This window comes from Staurois parvus, unplaced genomic scaffold (genome assembly GCF_062004578.1).
Source record: "Staurois parvus isolate SC_StPar_1 unplaced genomic scaffold, SC_StPar_1.0 ptg000227l, whole genome shotgun sequence".
Taxonomy (NCBI): Eukaryota; Metazoa; Chordata; class Amphibia; order Anura; family Ranidae; genus Staurois; species Staurois parvus.
In genome coordinates this window covers 455,396-476,341 of record NW_028318023.1, presented here as the reverse complement: position 1 = coordinate 476,341, position 20,946 = coordinate 455,396, and the positions used below count along the sequence as shown (strand labels likewise).

The 20,946-nt window shown below is 42.0% G+C and overlaps 1 protein-coding gene across 1 annotated transcript; it reads left to right on the top strand.

Annotated features, from left to right (window-relative positions):
• The first annotated feature begins 1,114 nt into the window (after positions 1-1,114).
• LOC149460498 (uncharacterized) lies at positions 1,115-11,916 on the top strand. Its single transcript, XM_089679556.1, has 6 exons — positions 1,115-1,251; positions 1,358-1,425; positions 4,688-4,717; positions 5,659-5,799; positions 8,756-8,914; positions 10,958-11,916. The coding sequence occupies exons 2-6, from the start codon at positions 1,372-1,374 to the stop codon at positions 11,168-11,170; spliced, it is 597 nt and encodes a 198-aa protein (XP_089535682.1). The 5' UTR covers positions 1,115-1,251; positions 1,358-1,371; the 3' UTR covers positions 11,171-11,916.
• Positions 11,917-20,946: the final 9,030 nt, after the last annotated feature.

Genomic DNA, 20,946 nt, shown 5'->3' with positions numbered 1-20,946 from the left:
TCTGGTCATCTCCTGTACTGTGTCCGCAGTCTCTGGTCATCTCCTGTACTATGTCCGCAGTCTCTGGTCATCTCCTGTACTGTCCGCGGTCTCTGGTCATCCCTGTACTGTCCGCAGTCTCTGGTCATCTCCTGTACTGTCCGCAGTCTCTGGTCATCCCTGTACTGTCCACAGTCTCTGGTCATCCCTGTACTGTCCGCAGTCTCTGGTCATCTCCTGTACTGTCCGCAGTCTCTGGTCATCCCTGTACTGTCCGCAGTCTCTGGTCATCTCTGTACTGTCCGCAGTCTCTGGTCATCTCCTGTACTGTCCGCAGTCTCTGGTCATCCCTGTACTGTCCGCAGTCTCCGGTTATCCCTGTACTGTCCGCAGTCTCTGTTCATCTCCTGTACTATGTCCGCAGTCTCTGGTCATCTCCTGTACTATGTGCGCAGTCTCTGGTCATCTCCTGTACCGTCTCCGCAGTCTCTGTTCATCTCCTCTACTATGTCCGCAGTCTTGGTCATCTCCTGTACTATGTCTGCAGTCCATTAGTTCAGAATTTTTTTTTCCTGTTTTCTGCCTCTAAAACCTAGGTGCGTCTTATGGTCAGGTGCGTCTTATGGAGCGAAAAATACGGTATATGTTCTCTGTTGCTTCGTCACCTTTTGGATATCACCTCAGGTTTAGAAAAAGAACACTGGATATATACATTTAAAAAATAAAAAAGTCAAGGTGCTTTTACATTGTAATTTGTCTTTTTTAATCTGATGTAATATTTCAGAGTTTACATTTCTGGTGGTTAGACTGTATTACTCATTACAAATCCTTCATTTAATTCCAGGCAATCTAAACAGGTAAGTACCTTGACCACAATGTAATCTATTCAAAAAAAACGAAAGATAATCAAATCACTGTATAAACTGCCTACGGATTGCTAAATAGCATGCATCGGAATGAAACGAGTTAATTACACTGTACACCAACAATAATGTCAGTGTAGAAGAGTTTGCGTTCTGTTGACAGAAATACCACAAAACCAAGGGGAAGTGTGGGTGAGTGTGGGCAGGTCAGGTGGTCAGAAACCTCACTGTGTCACTCTCCAAGTCTGCCGATGATTGGATGATGATGCCTGTAGATACTGTTTAAATTCCCCTACTCCCGAGCCCTTACACTGCAAAACATTGCATCTGATTTCACAGAATCACTGCTTAATAGTGCAGGAGAGCTCCTTGCATTTTGCAGTATCAACTGGATTAGAGAGCAGCCAAGGTAAGGCACATAATCAGCTTCATCTGCTGATCATTTCACTGCTTTCATTCTATTTATTTCAATTGATACTTATGCACAGTAGTAATATTCACTTTTTATTTTTCAGATATTGATTTGAAAATGAAAACTGCTGTGATCATTGTGTGCCTTGTTGGCTTGGCCTATGCCTATCCCGTAAGTATCTATAAATCATTATGGTTTCTAAAAATATTTTTTGTGGGCAAAAGAATCCTGGAGCTAAGTATATTTAATATAATATTTTTAATGTACAAGAGTGAATGTTCACTTCTAATAATATGTACATTATGCTGTAAGCACTGCAGTAAGAAATTAAAAAGCAAGTCATTCACTGACAGATCTGGAGTGATCTGGAGTGATGTGATTTTTTTTAATTTTTAATATTGTTTGCATTGCTATGTTAAAGCTTTGGTATTACACATACAATGAAAATGAAAGTAGTACCAGATTAATAATTGTTTTGGTACAAAAAGGGGTGAAAAGGGGCAAGGGAAAGCCGGGGAGTTCACCAAAGTTCAATGTAAAGAGAGGTGCCTCCATAATTACCTGGTAGGATGCTGCCTAAACATAAATAGAAAAACCAAAGAAAAGGAAAATAGGCTTTTGACTGCAGTCAATCATTATCCATAGGATTATTAAATTGTCTTGCTTATATACTGTGTTGGTATTATTATTATTATTATACAGGATTTATATAGCGCCAACAGTTTGCTCAGCGATTTACAAAATAAAGGGAGACAATACAGCAACAATACAATTCAATACAAGAGGGTTAGGAGGGCCCTGCTCCTTGGAGTTTACAATCTAGGAGGGAGGGGCTAGTGGTACAAAAGGTAATAACTGTGGGGGATGAACTGATATGAGGAATAGAAGATTCCATTATTAGCTGAAGGCAGGATAGGCTTCCCTGAAGAGATAGGTTTTCAGAGATTGCCTAAAAGTGGGCAGAGTAGGCGATAGTCGGATAGATTGGGGTAGAGAGTTCCAGAGGATGGGGAAGGCTCTGGTGAAATCCTGGAGATGAGCATGGGAGGAGGAGACAAGGGAGTTAGAGAGCAGGAGGTCATGGGAGGAGCGGAGAGGATGGTTTGGGTGATATTTGGAGACAAGATTAGTGATGTATTTTGGGGCAGAGTTATAAATGGTTTTATATGTTATTGTTAATGTTTTGAATTGTATTCATTGGGCAATGGGAAGCCAGTGGAGGGATTAGCAGAGAGGGTTGGCAGATATGGAATGGTTAGTAAGATGGATGAGTCTGGAAGCAGCATTCATGATAGACTGAAGAGGGGATATCCTGCGATTAAGTAGGCCAATGAGGAGGGAGTTCCAATAGTCAAAAGGCGAGAGATAACCAGGGAGTGAATAAGTTGCTTAGTAGTTTCAGAGGTTAAGAACTGGCGTATCTTGGAGATGTTGCGGAGGTGAAGATGGGTTATTAGAGTGGGGTTTGGGGGGTATGGGGGCCATAGTGGGTGAGTGTCACACCTCAGCTCCCTTCTTTCCTTTCTGGGAGAGGGGTGGTTGGGTGAGTGGGTTTGGGAGGGTCATTGTGGGAGCAGTGTTGAGGTACCTTGGGAGGCATTTGGGGGGCATTTTTTGTGGGATTGTTGAGAGGTGACAGTGGTGTTGGGGGAGGTGGGTTGGCTTTTAGGGAAGGTGCGGGTGCTGTGCATACTGAAGCACTTTGGACACTCTTTTGGTACTATCGATAGAGTGCCCACTGTGGGAGGTCCCCCCTATGTCAGGAGTGGGAGTGTTTTTACTTTGTATGTTTTCCAGGAATTAACATGTTTTTGAGGTTAGCCTTTTAGGTGTGTAGCCTATTTTCCTTTCTTTAGTTTTTCTAATAATTGTTTTGGACTACATCATAGGCCCATCCTAAGTAATCAGTCTTTACTCCCCTACTTATCCAGTGTTTCAGGATCACCTTGACACTACACTCAAAACTGGTTTTAGAAGATAGGCATTCAGCATATATATCTGTCATTTGAGGTATTCTGTAATGATGCAGAGTTACTGTTAGAAACTGTCATAACTGGCATTGTTTAATGTGCAATAGGTTTGATTCACTAAACTAACATGCCAGGACAGGGGCGGACTGACAACTCATGGGGCCCCTGGGCAATAGGGGATCATGGGGCCCCTGTGTCCTTGGCCAAACTCAAAAAAGCCTATGAAAAACCAGGGGCATCTCATGGGGCCCCCTATTGACCCCGGGCCCTCGGGCAGTGCCCAAGTTTCCAAATGGTCAGTCCACCCCTGCGCCAGGATATAGAAGCTTATTGTCGAACAAAATATTTTATTTATGTACAGCAAATGTCAAATGGCTGAAAATAAAGACCCTTATCCTTGTGATAAACCTTTGTAAATTAAGCCTAATTTTGTCTAGGATTGGTTTGCATCTCTAACCTGTCCGACATCTTCCTGAAATCAGTTATTAGTAGCAATAAAATAAGCATTTTAAATAGGACAAAGCTGCAGCTGATGGTGACCGTTAATAAGACAACCATTTCTAACCAGGGTTCTGTGGAAACCTAGGGTTCCTCCAGTGATAGCTAGGGGTTCCTTGAGCCATGGAAACTAACCTTTCATCTGATGACACCTGCATAGTTCTAGGCTCAACACCAGTTGACAGAGCCAGCAGTGTAACTGCAAATGTGTCATTCTGACCATCCTTCTAAGGGGGACATTCTTCTCATTCACCACCACCAATGTAAGGGGCATTTTCCCAATGACCCCATATGGACTAATCTACTTGGGGTTCCCTGAGACCTGAAAATCATTTTTAAGTGTTCCTCTGGGGTAAAAAGTTTGAAAAAGGCTAAGATAAGGTGAAATAGAGGGTATGTACACATAGACTACATTTTCCGTAGTAGTTACAATCAAGGTCATTTATCATAGGTGTTTAGCCAAGACAAAGTTATATAACGTTAGAACCCCCTGATTAAGGAACATCCTGGTCAGGCTGCTTACCTCCATTTCATTACAGGATACAATACTCATTTGGAAATCAGAGGGAGGAACCAGTGAAATCTGCAGGGTACCAAGGAAATTGACACTCTTTGAAGTGTCAGTTTCCCATTAGACTTTGAGGGTCCATTTCTAATGAATGGAGTGGTGTTCAGGTCACTTAAATAATGTATTATTCCAAAATAATATACACCAAATTTACAATTCCTTCTTGTTTGCTATAGTGGTAAATCTGTGCATACTTGCATACTGGTTTCATGTTCTGCTTTTACTAGGTAAGACCACAGAGGGATAGTGTCTCTGTTATTCTGTATGACAAATATTAATTTGACAAGTAAAGATTATTTTAAAAAATTAGGTGAAGCTTGAACTTGAAAATCATCTTACAGACAGGTTGGTTTCTTAAATTTCTTAAACATTTTTTAAATATATCTTTTTCTTTTAGGCATCATCAGACTCAAACTCTTCTCCCGTGGTTAGTATTGTGATGTATTCTTCTACCCTTGCATGAAAAATGTCAAATAATACAAATCTTGTCTTTTTTTCCCTACACATCTCCATGTTTTCTTGACTCCTTCGTTTATGAGGTCCACATTAAATATCATTTGCCATGTAGATGTCCCATAAACCAAAGTGTTTCGATACATTTAAAGTGTTATTAAACCCACAACAGTAAAGTCAGTTTGTATATGCAGTAAAGCATGCTTGTTATACTTACAGTGGAACCTAAGGGGTTAATCCTCTGCATTGTGTAAAAATGCTGTTTGATCCTGACTTCTCTGACCCTCCCCTTCTTCCAGTGTCCCCCTCTTATACCCTGATAAGGCATATTGTGTGGAGTCACTCTGCACATGCTCAGTTTGGTGTGTATTGCTAGAGAGGTTTGTTTTTTTTTCTTGGGAGAATGCACATGATCAGCACAGGGCCAATCAGCACTGTCTAGACAGAGGTCAGGGGTTCTTTATCCTTCAAGAGCAGAAAGAAAACTCCTCCTGTAAGCTTTAACCAGTGCTCTGCTGGACACTGATAGAAGTCACAAGACTGCTACATACTGCTGATGAGAAAAGGTATTTAGCAGTTTATATTTACTAAAATAATTGCATTTCCATGTTTTCTGTACTGTGGGAGACCACCAGATATAGTGAATGCAGGGTACTGGGTTTAGTAACACTCTAGACATCACCTACGGTTTGAATTATAGTACATAACCGTGTGTCTTTTTCAAACACATAAATAGTGTTTTTATTTTAAATTCTGTGTCAAACTCTACAGCCACAATTCCTACATTCATGCACAGAAAATCATTAGTGGGAGGACTATCAAGGTTAGGCCTTCATTCTACCAGTGGACCACCACTAATGGCTGTTCTAACAATGATTGGGTATTGATTATTATTCTTTTTTCTCATGTTTGTAGGATTCGCCTGAAAGTCACGATACTTCTTCTTCTTCGTCGTCAGAAGAGTTCACTGCTCGCCCTGCAGTAAATATTACACTGGAGCCCTTAACTGATCAACCAAGAGGTGATAGCCTGCGGCTCAGACGTGCTTTAAGACAGGTATATGCCACAAAGATATTCCGATCAACTTTTGTTCAATCACCCTGTCTGATTTTCTCTGTTTGATCAGCGCAGCAGGCTGTAGACTGCAACTCTGATCAGTGTATTTTGACAGAGCAGAAATCTCCTCTCTGTCAGAATACAATGACCACCAAATGTGTGAGTCATTTTTTTTTCAAGTCTCTAGTTGAAAAATGACCCATGTATGGTCAGCCTAACTTGCCAATCAGTGGATTCACACCAGTTCATTTAGTGGATATGTGGATTCTCACATACACTTCAGCACTAGAATTGAAAAGCACCATTTAGTTGGTTTGCAATGACTTGATGCCAACCAACAAAATAGTGTCTCACAGTTTTGGTAGTAAGTAGTGCTCGATAGTAGCAATTAGTCAACTAACACGAAGCAGTTGCATTGACCAGGATTCCCTGATGTCAGTAAGGAGAAATGCTGTCCTAGGATTTGTCATCAAGCAGAGAGGTTCCTTGACCACCTGAGTTTACAGATTCCATTTTGGACAAACAGCAAAGCAGCCACCTAGAAGTCAGGCTACAGCCACTCATTTGAGAAGAGGGGTAATTATGTAACTCTTTCCTGCCTGCAATCTGTATGTTAATATTCCCTGGCACATTAACTCCTTCCCGTCCAGCCCCGGTGTACATTTAAAGCGGAGTTCCACCCAAAAGGGGAAGTTCCGTTTTAAGGCTTTGTCCCCCGTTCCCCATTAAGGATTGGCACCTTTGGGGAGCGGGTACCCAAATTTGACAGGTACCCGTTCCCACTTCCGCTGCGATCGCCTAGGTCATCAGAAGTGGAAGTTAACCTCCCTCCCTCCTTGTAGTGTTCTGGGACACGTGACAGGTCCCAGAAGACTACGGGGGCATTCACAAAGTGCAGCGCTTCTCGCGCATACGCAGTGGGCACCTGGCTGTGAACCCGCAAGCTGTCACAGCAGGGTGCCCATACTGAAGATGCCGGTGCCAGGGAGACAAGACGGCCGGTGAAACCAGCCATGGTGAGGACACCACTGGACTGAGGGACAGGTAAGTGGCTCTATTTTAAAAGTCAGCAGCTACAGTTTTTGTAGCTGCTTCTATTTTATTTTTTTTAAGATGGAACTCTGCTTTAACAGGGTGTTTATGGGGGTTGCTAAACTGTACAAGTGCAAGCAGAAATGTATTCCCTGAAATCTTCTGAACTCAAGTGAATGGAACTTCACTTGTAGGCATTGAACTTATCATTAACCCTAGGTTCACAGCTATGCAGGTTGCGTTTGAGGCATTTCTGTATTGCGTTTTGCATTTTTGCACTCGCGTTTTTTATGCTTTTTCTTTTCCTATTTTTTTTTCTTGTTTCTAGTCCGATTTTAAATGCAAAAAGGTGGCAAAAACACAGTTAAAATGCACTACATCCTTTTCTGCAGCATTCCTATTGAAGTCTATAGAAACATAAACGCAACATTTTGCGTTCAGAAAAGTCCCTGGCCCTTTCCAAAAAACGCACCGGGTGAAACCGCAGAGATGTGAACCTGTCCCATAGGAAATCATGTTAAATGGACTGTACTGCATTTCTGCAAAACGCTGCATAAAACGCTTAGGTGCGAACCTAGGGTTAAGGGCAATAGGGGGTGTCACGATCGCACGGTCGCCGCCACCAACATGCGACAATCGCACGACCGCAACTAACAGTAATACGTCACGCCCGCAGCATCAGACCCCAGACCTTCTCACCAACTCGTGACCGAAGGACTGGCTGATCTAAAACCGTGGCGTGATGCGCGTAACAAGGCCCCACCCAGCTGCACCCTGCACAGCGATTGTCCAGCTAATGGCTACAATCGGTGCCTGCAGCCTGAATGCGCTTGTTACTGGGTCGGGTTAATTACGCAACTAACCCTCTACTGCCACCACCACTTTTGTCGGAGACTGGGAAACTCCCGTTATCAAATATACACTATAATGATTGAAAAGTCGCCTGTCCAATACGGTCACCGCAGGCCGATTGGGCAGAGGATTAAACAAACACAGTAGCGTCTCTTCAAAGGCAGGAATTCGTGAATTGCAAGTAAGCGCTTAGAAACAGTTTAACACTTTCAGAAAGAAAGATTTATTACTAAAAGAGTCAAACAGGTGCAATAAAATATTTACAAAGAAAATGTAACTATATATATATATATATATATATATATGCATATAAAGGTACAGCAAAGAGATAATAGGAAGGAAATTAAAGAGTTAAGTTACTTGCCAATATGCCTTGGTTTGTAAGCAGATCCAAGTGCAGAGCAGGAAGGGTCTTTGATCTCCTCTGTTACTATGTTAAACTCAGGAGATGTGTGTCTTAAACTTAGCTTTTAGGCTTGCAGCCTGTCCTTTTTTAAAAATCCCCCTGCAGGGGGGGGGGTGGCTCTGAGTCTGCCCAATACAATATTTTGGGCAGGAGGTCAGTGGACTCTCAATTAAAACTAACAGCTTCATACTCCATGATATGAAACATAGGTGACAGCTGACCTGAGGAATGTTCAATTAACTGCTGGTCAGTTTTATGAGGCTCCAACTTCTTTCAAGTCCGGGGAGAAGCTGCCTTATCTGTTTTATGATGGGTGAGAAAGGTTCCACTGTTCAGTTAAGGTTTGGCGAAAAAATCTTAAAGCTGACTGATTTCGGTGTAGAGTTGCACCAGATTTTGTAAATAACCCCCAATGTGTATATTTTTTATTCTGCACGTTTTCCTAATTTATTATGTCAAAACATATATACAATAAAGATAAAATGTTTCTTTAAAAACTTCTAACCCAAAAAATATAAATAACTTTTACCTAAAACTATTACAGTTTTCCGTTAAGCAAAATGAAAGGATGCCTAGGTATACGTGAGACTATGCAGTTATGATATATGTATTTTTAGATAAATGTATTACAGTTTTCAATGGCATGTTTTAATATTTTTCCCATAGTTTGTATCTTCAAGTGAAAGTCACAGCAAATCTATCTCAAACTCCAGCCCTGACTCCTCCTCTTCTTCTGAAGAATTCAGAACTGTTCCTACCGCCGATGGGACAACAGCTGGTCAAGCACTGACAGAAAACCTGCGCCGTAAACGTGCCGCTGGACAGGTAATATATCTCATGATTGAATGATGAGTTATAATTGATCACAGTAGTGGTAAGCATGCAAAGTATTACATTTCACACATGACTTTTATACTTTTTAAATATTGTCATACTAAAAACATTAATTTTAGTACACACAAATACAATATAATTGATACTTTTTTTCTCACTGTGGTATTAACCTGCAGATCAGAGGAATAGTTCTGGGTTCAACATTTATTTTAAAAATTAAAGGATGACTTTGTGTCCAGTAAATAGATTCCAAATATGTTATGCTATCAAACATTGGGTGCCCACAAAACAGCGAAAAAATACCCCAGATTGGCTGTAGAGAATGCTTGAAAAACCTTTACAACTCAGAAGTCTAAAATTAACTGTAAATGATGAACCTGGAATTATTTCTCTAATTCTGGCATGCAGGGCGATACAAAATATGTGTTGTGCAATTGGCGATTATACATGCATGCGCACTTTAAGCATGTTTGCATCCATATGTACAAGGGATGGGGAGCTTTTTTTTTTTTTTTTGTGTTACATTTTAAATATATAGCCACATTTTTTTTTTACTGTACTTTATTACTACATCAGGAATGCTGATCCCCAATGGTGTAGGTAGTGCTCAAACACTGAGTATGAAGGTGCCTCATGACTAAGGCCACATGCACACTGGGCGTTTAGTCTGTGTGTGCCCAGGAGGCAGAGATGCAGCCAGGGCTGCTATTAGAAACCATGCGGCCCCGTACAGCCAAACTGACAGGACCCCCGCAAAAAAAACAGTTTACAATGCTTCAGTTATGAATGAACACAGTGAGTGATCAATAACAATTACTCATTGTGTTCAATCAGGAAAGAAAGGGGCTGGTAAATGCAAAATATTTACCAGACCCTTCCCCCACTCTCCTTCCTGAAGGATTCTATTGTGTGCTTGCAGCTGCCGGTGGGAAAAAAAGGAGGTAACTCGGGGAGCCTGGGCAGTAGGGGGAAGCATATGGTGTACAGGGAGGATGAGAGGTATGGTGGGGGGGGGGGGGGATTTACTGGACCTGATTCCTTGTATGCATCTCTCTGCAGCAGCTTAAAGCAAGTAGGAGGGAGAGGAGAATAAGCTAGCTTTCAGCTACTGCAAAGAGCCATACAGTGGATCGGTCCCAGTAATTGCCGCCCTACCATGCCGACCACCCTCCATGCCCACATCCATTTCACCCAGCTGCCTGGGCCCCCCTGCTGGCCTAGGCCCCATATGGGAGGGCTGGTGGTACCCCCTTATCCACAACCCTGGATGCAGCATCTAGTCCTGCTGCTTGCAACCTGTCAAACTCTATGGCAGACTGAAATATGGTGTGGCTGGACAAGGCTAAACTCTGTACTGAGTGGAACTTGCATTTAGGGCACTATACGTTCAGGGACATATGCCCAGAATGTAGATATTCTGTGCTCTGTGCATTTGTCCCTGAATGCATAGGGTACTAAATGGGGCAGGACAGTGGCTAAATGGTTAGCACTTCCACCTGGAAGCACTAGGGTCATTATTTCGAATCCCAACCATGGCATCACTTGCCTGGAGTTTGCATGTTCTCCCTGTGCCTGCATGGGCTTCTTCCAGGTACTCCAATTTCCTCCCACACTCCAAAGACATGCTGGTAGGTTAATTGTTTCTTGTCTAAATTAGCCCTAGTATGTGTATGTGAGTTAGGGACCTTAGATTGTACACCCCTTGAGGGTTAGGGACTGATGTGAATGTACAATATATATGTAAAGCGCTGCGTAAATTGATAGTGCTATACAAGTACCTGTAATAAATAAATGCAAGTACCACCCACTATAGCAATCAGCCCTGGCCAGCCACAGTATCTTTCAGCCTGGCCTAGACCTTGAAAGGCTGGATGCTGCACTTGTGCCTCCTGGGAGCATTAAAATCTTGGGTTTAGATGCAAATGAGCTAAACACTTAGTGTGCATGTGGCCAAATTTATGTTTAGGAACACTGCTTCAAAAAAGCATAAAATAAATTTCCAGCATTAATTGTATTGTCTTGTATTTGAAACAGAAACCTCATAGCAGCTCCTCAGAGCATTCTTCTGAAAGTACAACCACTGAGAGCACAAGCAGCCACACATCTGAGAGTTCAGAAGAAGATAGCCACGAGCGCAGCACGAAGCAGAACCTGTTGCAGGGTATCCTAGAGACATCCACTGTACCCGACACTTCCGAGGAGAGCTCAGAGGAGAGAACAACAAATACTCCCATCTTCCAACCCTAAGCACATCAGCGGACCATGACATTTATTGTTTCTGCCTTTCTCTCTTTCTATTTGAGTGAATGGTTTATGTAATGTAATTAATGCAGATCACATGGACACGTGTGTTAAAGTAAAGACTTGCACTGTATCCAACCTTGTTCTAAATTTAGGCCCTCCTATCATTACAAACCATTATAATGTCCATGCCTGATATAAATATATATATACACATACAATATATATATGGAAATCTTAATCCTAACCTAATTATAAGACAATGGTAAATGTTTACCACTGCATGATGGCATGGGTCTTGGTCAAAGCCACCAAAACTTAGATGTAAAATCCCCTAGCTGCTATAGAATCTTCCCATGAATTTTATTCAGTGGTGTATAATTAATGCCACCACTACCTCTCCTTAGCCAGTGTAACAAATCAGTGTGTATGAGTGGCCTTTATTACTGTATTGGCTCAAACATGAGCTTCCAAGATAACTTATGGATATGAATGTTTATTGTATCTGCTGCTGATATATAATTGACACATCACTAATAGACTACTTTCATAACACTAGGGACATATATGCAATTTCCAGTATTTGTTGCATTGCAGAAATACACCTCTTTCTACTGCATGCATTTATACTTGACTGTAATGACTGTATAGAAATTAAGTAAGTTTAAGCCTCACAATCACTTACCTTACTTCCTGTATAATCACCTCAATTCAATATCATTTTTTATCTCAATAAAGATCTATAGACATTATTCTCTTCTGTGTCCAGTTGTTTTATCATGTCTATGATAAAATTGGAAAAGACCTGCATGAGCCATTGTACACTGGGACATTGTGATAAAATTATTAAAGTGTTACTAAACCCACAGTAGTAAAATCAGTCTGTATATGCAGTAGAGCATGCTTGTTATACTCATTGTGGAACCTAAGCGGTTAATCCTCTGCATTGTGTAAAAAGGCTGTTTGATCCTTTCTTCTCTGTTCCTCCCCTTTTTAAAGCGACCACCACTTATCTCCAGACTGAACTGTAGACATGCACATGCTCAGTTTGGTGTATATTGCTAGAGAGGTTTTTTTTTTTTCTTGGGAGAGTGCATGTGATCAGCACAGGGCCAATTAGCACTGTCCAGACAGAAGTCAGGGTATTTCCATCCTCTTAGAGCAGAATGAAAACTCCTCCTACAAGCTTTAGCTAGTGCTGGGCTAGACACAGGTATAAGCCACAAGACTGCTATATACCGCTGATGAGAAAAAGTATTTAGCAGTTTATATTTACTAAAATAATTGCACTTCCATGTTGTGTGTACAGTGGGAGACCAGATACAGTGGATGCAGGGTCCTGGGTTTAGTAACACTTTAATATAATTTGTAAACTTGTCAAAGCTACTGATGAAATGTTAACAGATGGATTCAGGTTCAAGGACAAAAATAAAGATATAGCAAAAGAAGGGTGAAATATACAGATGAGACTAGGAGAATGGAGTGAGAATATTATTCTTATGCTGCTTTCAAGGGGCAGGACGTGGAAAAAATATTATCACCTAGCTATTGTGTCAAGCCAGGTGGTCAGTGAGTTCTTTCCGCTCTCTCTCGCCAATCCTTGCTCTGCAGCCTAGTTCAGCAGTTAAGCCATCAGCACACCTCCTTCTCCTTCAATCTCCCTCTGCACTCTCCTAGCCAATTTCCCAGGCTTTGATATTTATATGCTCCCACCCACATGCTACCTCTCCTGGGAAATGTAGTCCCAAGCATTTATCAGCCAAGTCCTGCTGTTTAAAAATACAAGTTCCAGAGGGCTGTTCAATCAATGTGAACAATCCTGAATAGCAGCTCACTGCCATCTAATATCTATTTTAATGTATTGTGAGTAATAACATTTCAATGGGTTACACACTCCTCCCACTTGAAATATTTGGTCCCCAAAAGAATTAGAACAAAACAAACTGACGTTTGGCAACTCATATTTACATTAAATAAAGAAATAAAACCCCATTATTCGGGAGGAGCTATCATTGGCTAGATTGTAAGCTCCAAGGAGCAGGGCCCTCGAACCCCTCCTGTATTGTATTGTTACTGTACTGTCTCGTGTGCTGTCTCCCATTATAATGTACAGCGCTGAGCAAACCGTTGGCACTATATAAATACTGTATAATAATAATAATTGGCAAATATACACTATTACACTATTACCCAATTGCTGCAGTACTGATTCCCATTCAGGGTTAGGAGACTCTGATTGCCCAAGAAATAAGGCAATAACTGTAGAAACCTCCTCAGAGATGGTGTCAGCAGAGAGGGTTACAGGTTCTAGAAGTTGATCTAATAAGGTATCAGTCTCAAAGACTTCTTCAGAGTTAATGGTAGCAAGGGAGTTTACAGAGTCCCGAATCTGCGCTAACAAGCTATAGATAGGAGCCTCTTAGATTGTTTGACTTCCATGGAAGGCTTCTTCAGAGCTTTCTCCCAGGACATCATAATTCAGTGTTTTAGGTGCTTTTATTTCTCTTTCTCTAAACTCCTTCTGAGGAGAAACACTCTCTGCTTCTTCCGGGAAAACATCCTTTCCTGAATTGAGGAGTTCAACCGCCTCTTCGACTGCAGATCCTGTTTAAGAACTCATTGGGGAATCAATTACAGGTTCAGGACTAAGGAAGTCTTTGATGTTGAAACCTGGTGAGGCAGTAGGTTCAGCAAATGCTGTAGGGATTGTTTCTGGCAGAAAACTTGTAAAAGGGGCATCTGAACTTGAGACAGGGGTAGATGCCAATAGACTGTCTTTTAAAGCCATTAAGAGTGGACGCCAATCCATTCCTATATCTATCCAATCTTTCTCTTCATTCCCCTCCTCTTCTGAGTCTGGAACAGGATGAGGAGGTGATGGGGGAAATCTGCAAGCCCGAGTCCCGACAATGGGTGATTCATCTACCTGAATTGGGACCCGCATAGCATCAGATAAAGGTAGGCGGTGGTTACGGTGCCATGATTTGACTGGGCCTTTCTTCCCCTCTGGGAAAATCTGATAAACAGGTAGATGGAGTAACTTCTGACAGACAATGAAAGGTTGAGATTTCCAGTGAGCTGCAATTTTGTGTTTCCCTGGTATATCAAGGTTCGTTAATAGCACTCAATCTCCTGGTTTCAAATCCTGGTGTTTCACCTTGGTATTATAACGTTGTTTATCTCTCTGCTCTGCTAGTTGAGAGGCTCACCTAGCTTCTTCAAAAGCATACTCCAGCTGATATTTCAGTCTCTCAACATACCCTTGATGCGATAAGGGGGTCAAGTGATCAGGAGCAGTGCCAAAGGCCAAGTCCATGGGCAACTTAGCCTCCTGCCCAAATATCAGATGACAGGGAGCAAACTCTGTGGCATCATTCTTAGTACTGTTATAGGCTTGAATCACTGCGGCAATGTGTTGACTCCACTGTTGCTTCTTCTCCAACGACAGAGTACCCAGCATGTTCAGAAGAGTTCTGTTGAAATGTTATGGTTGAGGGTCACCTTGAGGATAATAAGGGGTAGTTCTGGACTTTTTGTTGCCTAACAAGGTCAATAACTCCTTAATCAGTTTGCTTTCAAAGTCTGCTCTGATCTGAGTGGATTCTCTGTGGAAGCCCATAGTGCACAAAGAACTGTTCTACTAGAACTTTTGCCATAGGTGATGCTTGCATGTTCTTTGGGGAACAACTGAGAATATCTAGTGAAGTTATCTGTCACTACCAGGACATTCCCCCTTCCACTAAGATCGGGTTCCAGACACAAGAAATCAATGCACACCAGCTCCATTGGTCCTTGGTTGTGGAGGTGGCCCAAGGAAGGCGGTTCGTTTACGTAATGTCTTCCTTTGGATACAGCTGATAACAGGTGCGACAGTATTCCTCTACTCCAGATTTCATACGTGGCCAATAGCACCAGTCTCTCACTAAAAGTTAGGTTCTTTCCTGACCCAGGTGCCCATGATCATCATGTAATGACTTCAACACCATTTTATCTAATCTCAAGGGTAAAAAGAGCTGCCAAAGATCTTCACTTCGGTCCGAGGGGCCCCTTTGGTAGACCACCCTGTCCCTCAGTTCCAATCTGTCCCACTGTTGATGGACAATCTTGGCATCAGGAGGATCTTCTACCCATAATAGATCAGGTTGCTTCTTCACAAGAGCCCTTCTTGTGATCTGACAGAGGGGATCTTGATCCTGAGCCTCTTGCATATCTTTGTTGGTAAGGTGTTGTAACTCTTAGACGTCCAACTGAGAAGCATTGCAATAATAGGATGGGATGCAAGCACTCCAGGCCCCCACTACTGCAGCATACGTCACACCTTTGGCTATGTACTCAGCTCCCTGACTCATGCTAATACTTCCTCTGGGGATACCTGTAGCCAGTTTAATCCAGAGTTCTGGCAGTACAGCAGTTTTTTCTAGTTCAAATGGAGTCTCCAACAGGTATCGATTTTTTAAGGCATGTGTGGGATGACAGCTTGAAGCTAAGAATTGCCAGCACAAGATTTCCAAAAAGTGGTCATGGAATCCTGACCTGTTTCCACTTTGCCCACTGATGTCCCATCTAGAGATGGGAAGGCCTGGGGGTAAAAAAAGGAAAAATTGGGGGAATAAAAGCAGTTTTTTCAAAAGCCATTTTTGTTATTTTTTCTGGAAAAACTGGAAGAAAATAAAACATAAAAAAGTGTGGAATATGTTCTTTTAAATGATAAAAAAAATATATCTATGGCATGGTATTCAAACATTTCTGAGACTTTATGTAAAATTCTCTCAGCTGAAGACAAGCAAATCTTGGAATACAATTCAAGTAACACTATACTTCTTAATGCAGTTCTCAGACAAGAAAAATCTGCATTTCTGCCAATAGTGAGCACTGCAGGGGAAAGGCTCCAATTTAGTTTTCTTGTAGGCTCCATCTTGTACCTCCTACAGGTGGGTGTTTGTTGGGATACTGTACATGATAGTTTCAGTCCTCTTCTCAGGCCTTAATTGACAGGTAACAGGGTAAACTTGACAATTTATTTTATCCTTATAACCTTTAAAACATTCTATTAATGTCTTCCACCACAGCATTTGGTTACCTATAGACTGGTCAGTAAATTGTTTTTTTTTTTCCTCCTCTCAGTAAAATGGTGAGACCAACATCTAGAGCAGAGTTGCTTAGCTGGGGTTCCACGAGAGGTCCCCAGGGGTTTCACAACGATCTGCCCATCCATCACAAGCAGACAATGGGTAGATTGCATCCCCACATAGCTCACAGTCAAGCTGCAGAGCCGAACAGGTAAACAACGTGCATCACTGTCCTGCGCCGATCCCAGCCACCCCACTCCTCCCATCTGTCCCAGATGCTTGCATGTAACATTACTCAGGAGGGACAAGAGAGGATGAAGGATGGGGATCAGCGCACCAGATATGATCCAGAAGCTTTCTTGAGCTACTCTGTATGAGGAAAACCACTACAGACCCCAGTATTGTGCCCTCCAGTACTGTTTCCTCCTGCCTGTGCTCTTCTGGCCCCCCTATATTATTCCCTCCTGGCCCCCCTATACTATTCCCTCCTGGCTTCCCTTTACTTTTCCCTCCTGGCCCCCCTGTACTATTCCCTCCTGTCCCCCTATACTGTTCCTTCCTGGCTCCCATATACTGTTCTCTCCTAGCCCCCTAGTACTATTTGCTCCTGGCCCCCCTGCATTTTGCTGTGCTCTTCTGACCCTCCTATACTATTCCTCCCTGGCTCCTCTATACTGTTCTCTCCTGGGCCCCCTGTACTTTTTGCTCCTGGTCCTCGTATACTGTTCTGTCGTGGCTCCCGTATACTGTTTTCTCCTGGTCCCCCTATACTATTCCCTCCTGGCCCCCCATACAGTCCCCTACTCCTGACCTTCTTGTACAGTTCTCTCCTGGCCCCCCCATACTGTTCTCTCCTGGCCCCCCTATACAATTCCCTCTTGGATCCCCTGTGCTATGCCCTGCTGACCTCCTGTACACTGCCTAAATCAGGTTTCACCCAGAATTGAGCATCTGCAAAAAAAAAGCAAGCACAAGTTTCACATTAAGGAGATAAGTTTTAGTATTTATTCTATTGTTTAATGCTCCAAGAATAATTATAGTTATATCTACAGCTCACTGGTCTCATCAATGTTCCGTGAGCTGTACATATGAAAATTACTTCAGAGGTTCCTCAAGATCTCAGATATTTTGCCAGGGGTTTCGCAAAGGTAAAAAGGGTAAAATAAACCCTGATCTGGAGTTTGGAAACATGTCCACAATGCAATTTCTGCTGAGAGCAAAACTGCAATTTCAGTGTAACAAAATTACTTTCAATTTGTAAAACTACTCCACAATGATTTTTTTTTCAAAAGTTTCCATTTTTCTGGAAAACAAAACAGTGATAAAAACATTTTCCCATGGTTTCACAATTTCCAGAAATTTTACATCTCTAGTCATTCAAATGAGAAATGATATATCAAGTCCTTATTATTCAGGTAATTCACAAAATCATATGCATGCACCCTATCCCACCTCATCACTACAACGACTGTACCAGAATATAGATTCTTTGTAAGGATTGTTTTCTGCAAAGATAAAGAACTCCTCCCACACCAACCCTGTATAAATTAGCTAGGGATGGAGATAATTTAGTTTCCATCTATGCTGGTTAGTTCAAAAGTTACCATGTTTTATCACATATTTGGAACCTGCAATAGAGATCAACCACAAGTTGGGTCAACTTAGATGTTAAAGCTCTTTGCTTCTTGATCCCACCTCATCTGGCATTAATAGCATTAAAGGAAAGGGTTCACCTTTTGGAACATGTTACATGATACACCTATGTTCCAGAACAGCACACACAACAAATGTAGCTGATGGAGTTTTTTTGGCACATTCTGGTGTTGTTTACAGAGATCTCTCCCCTCTCAGCCCTGCTGACAATCATTGCCAGAAGTCAGTGATTGACATATCCAGCAGCCAATAACCCTACCCGGAAGTGCAAAATCAAATATTTTTATGTGATTTTGTGCAGCGGAGCCGCCCTGTAGCAGTATAACTGCTACAGGGCGGCTCCTAAGTGGTTAATCTATTACATATTTAATACGATTGAATAGGTTTTGCAACAATTTCTGGCACTTTTTGTTTACAAGTACAAATCAGAATTTTTTGCTAGAAAATTACTTAGAACCCCCAAACATTATATATTTTTTCAGCAGATACCCTAGAGCATAAAATGGTGATTGTTGCAAATTTTATGTCATACGATATATGCGGAGCGGTTTTTCAAACACAATTTTTAAAAAAATACACTTTAATGAATAAAAACACCATATACAATATATAACCCAATTCTTTTGTAAAATATGAAAGATAATGTTACGCCAAATAAATAGATACCTAACATGTCACACTTTAAAATTGCATGCTCTCGTGGAATGGCAACAAACTGCGGTACTTTAATATCTCCAGGTAATGCTTTAAAAATGTTTACAGGTTACCTGTTTAGAGTTACAGAGGAGGTTTAGTGGTGGAATTATTGCTCTCGTACTAATGTTTGTGGCAATACCTCACATGCGTGTTGCAAACACCGTTTACATATGCGTGCGCAACTTACGTATGCGTTCATGTCTGAGCGTGAGCATGGAGGGATGGGGGCACATTCATTTTGTTTTTTTACACTGTTCCTTAAATTTTTTGATAAATTTTATTCCTACTACAAGGAATGTAAACATCCCTTAGCATCCGTAATAGAAATAAGGGATGACAAGTCCTCTTTATGGAAAGATTGGGGGCCTAAAAAGACCCCAAATCTCTCCTCTACCTTTAAAAGCAAAAGATCCCAAATATTATTTTTGATCTTTTGCTTTACTTCTGCCCTAGACAAGAAGTGATGTCATGATGTCTCTCAGTCCTCCAAGATCAGAGAGGTGATCAGAGATGATTTGGTCCCAGAACCCCTCTATATCCAGCTGTGCGAACCATTGGATTGTTTCCTGGGCTTGCTGGTAAAACTGGTATGCCCATGAAACAACCCCTCCTTCTGAAAGCGATCTAATTAGCCGCTTGGACCGCTTTCATGAGGAAGAGAATCGCCGGCTGAAAAAATAAATATCGGGGCTATGGCTGATAGCTTCAGCCATAACCCCGGTAAACCACTTGCTACCTGCAACATATAAATGTATTGTGGTCTGCAAGTGGATCAGCTTTTTTGTGAATATATGATTTTTGAGTTTTCGTCTCTTAGAGCATGCTTTTTGTATTTGTGTATTTTGGTTTTAATTGTACACCGGTGGTACATTGTCACCCTTCCCCTAAAGCACGGGATAAGGATAATGTTTAGATGTGGTTTTCATTATCTGACAGGTAGCTATTATTAAAGCAATATTAAACCCAAAATCAAAAACAATATATATGGCAGCTATACACATGCACAGAGACCGCGACCACCAAACCTACACTATACTGCCAAAAGTATTAGAACACCCCTCCAAATCATTGGATTCAGGTGTTCCAATCACCTTCATGGCCACAGGTGTATAAACTCAAGCACCTAGGCATGCAGACTGCTTCTACAAACATTTGTGAAAGAATGGGTCGCTCTCAGGAGCTCAGTGAATTCAAGCGTGGCACTTGTGCAATAAGTCTATCCATGAAATTTCCTTGCTACTAAATATTCCACGGTCAAATGTTACTGCTATTATAACAAAGTGGAAGCAACTGGGAACAACAGCAACTCAGCCAAGAAGTGGTAGGCCACATAAAAATGACAGAGCAGGGTCAGCACATGCTGAAGCGCACAGTGCACAGAAGTTGCCAACTGTCTTCAGAGTCAATAGCTAAAGACCTCCAAACTTTATGTGGCCTTCAAATTAGCAACAACAGTGTGTAGAAAGCTTCATGGAATGGGTTTCCATGGCTGAGCAGCTGCATCCAAGCCTTACATCACCCAGTGCAATGCAAAGCGTCGGATGCAGTGGTGTAAAGCACACCACCACTGGACTCTAGAGCAGTGGAAACGTATTCTCTGGAGTAACAGATCCTGCTTCTCTGCTGGCAATCCGATGGACATGTCTGGTGTGACAGTTGCCAGGAGAACAGTACTTGCCTGACTGCATTGTACCAAGTGTAAAGTTTGGTGGAGGGGGGGGGGGCTATGGTGTGGGGTTGTTTTTCACAGGTTAGGCTTGGTCCCTTAGTTCCAGTGAAGAGACCTCTTAGGGCATCAATATATCATAACATTTGGACAATTTCATGCTCCCAACTTTGTGGGAACAGTTTGCGGTTGGCCCGTTCGTGTCCCAACATGACTGCGCACCAGAGCACAAAGCAGGGTCCATAAAGACATGGATGAGTGAGTTTGGGGTGGAGGAACTTGACTGGCCTGCACAGAGTCCTGACCTCAACCTGATAGAACACCTTTGGGATGACTTAGAGCGGAGACTGCGAGCCATGCCTTCTTGTCCGACAACAGTGCCTGACCTCACAAATGTGCTTCTGGAAGAATGGTCAAACATTCCCTTAGACACACTCCTAAACCTTGTGGACAACCTTCCCAGAAGAGTTGAAGCTGTTATAGTTGCAAAGGGTGAGACCAACTCAATATTGAACCGTATGGTCTAAGACTGGGATGCCATTAAAGTTCATGTGCGTGTAAAAGCAGGCGATACAATGTATCTAGCTGATAATCCTATTCTGAATTTGCACATTAGATGATATTCTGCACTCTTAAATTTAAGTATTTTAATTTTATTTTCATGCATTGTACACTTTTAGTATATACGTTTTGAATAT

Bases quoted from the DNA above. Each gene is read 5' to 3' on its own strand.
- LOC149460498 (XM_089679556.1), top strand. From the start codon at position 1,372: ATGAAAACTGCTGTGATCATTGTGTGCCTTGTTGGCTTGGCCTATGCC. The intron at 4,718-5,658 runs GTTAGTATTGTG...TCATGTTTGTAG, and splicing joins ACTCAAACTCTTCTCCCGTG to GATTCGCCTGAAAGTCACGA. The intron at 5,800-8,755 runs GTATATGCCACA...TTTTTCCCATAG, and splicing joins TCAGACGTGCTTTAAGACAG to TTTGTATCTTCAAGTGAAAG.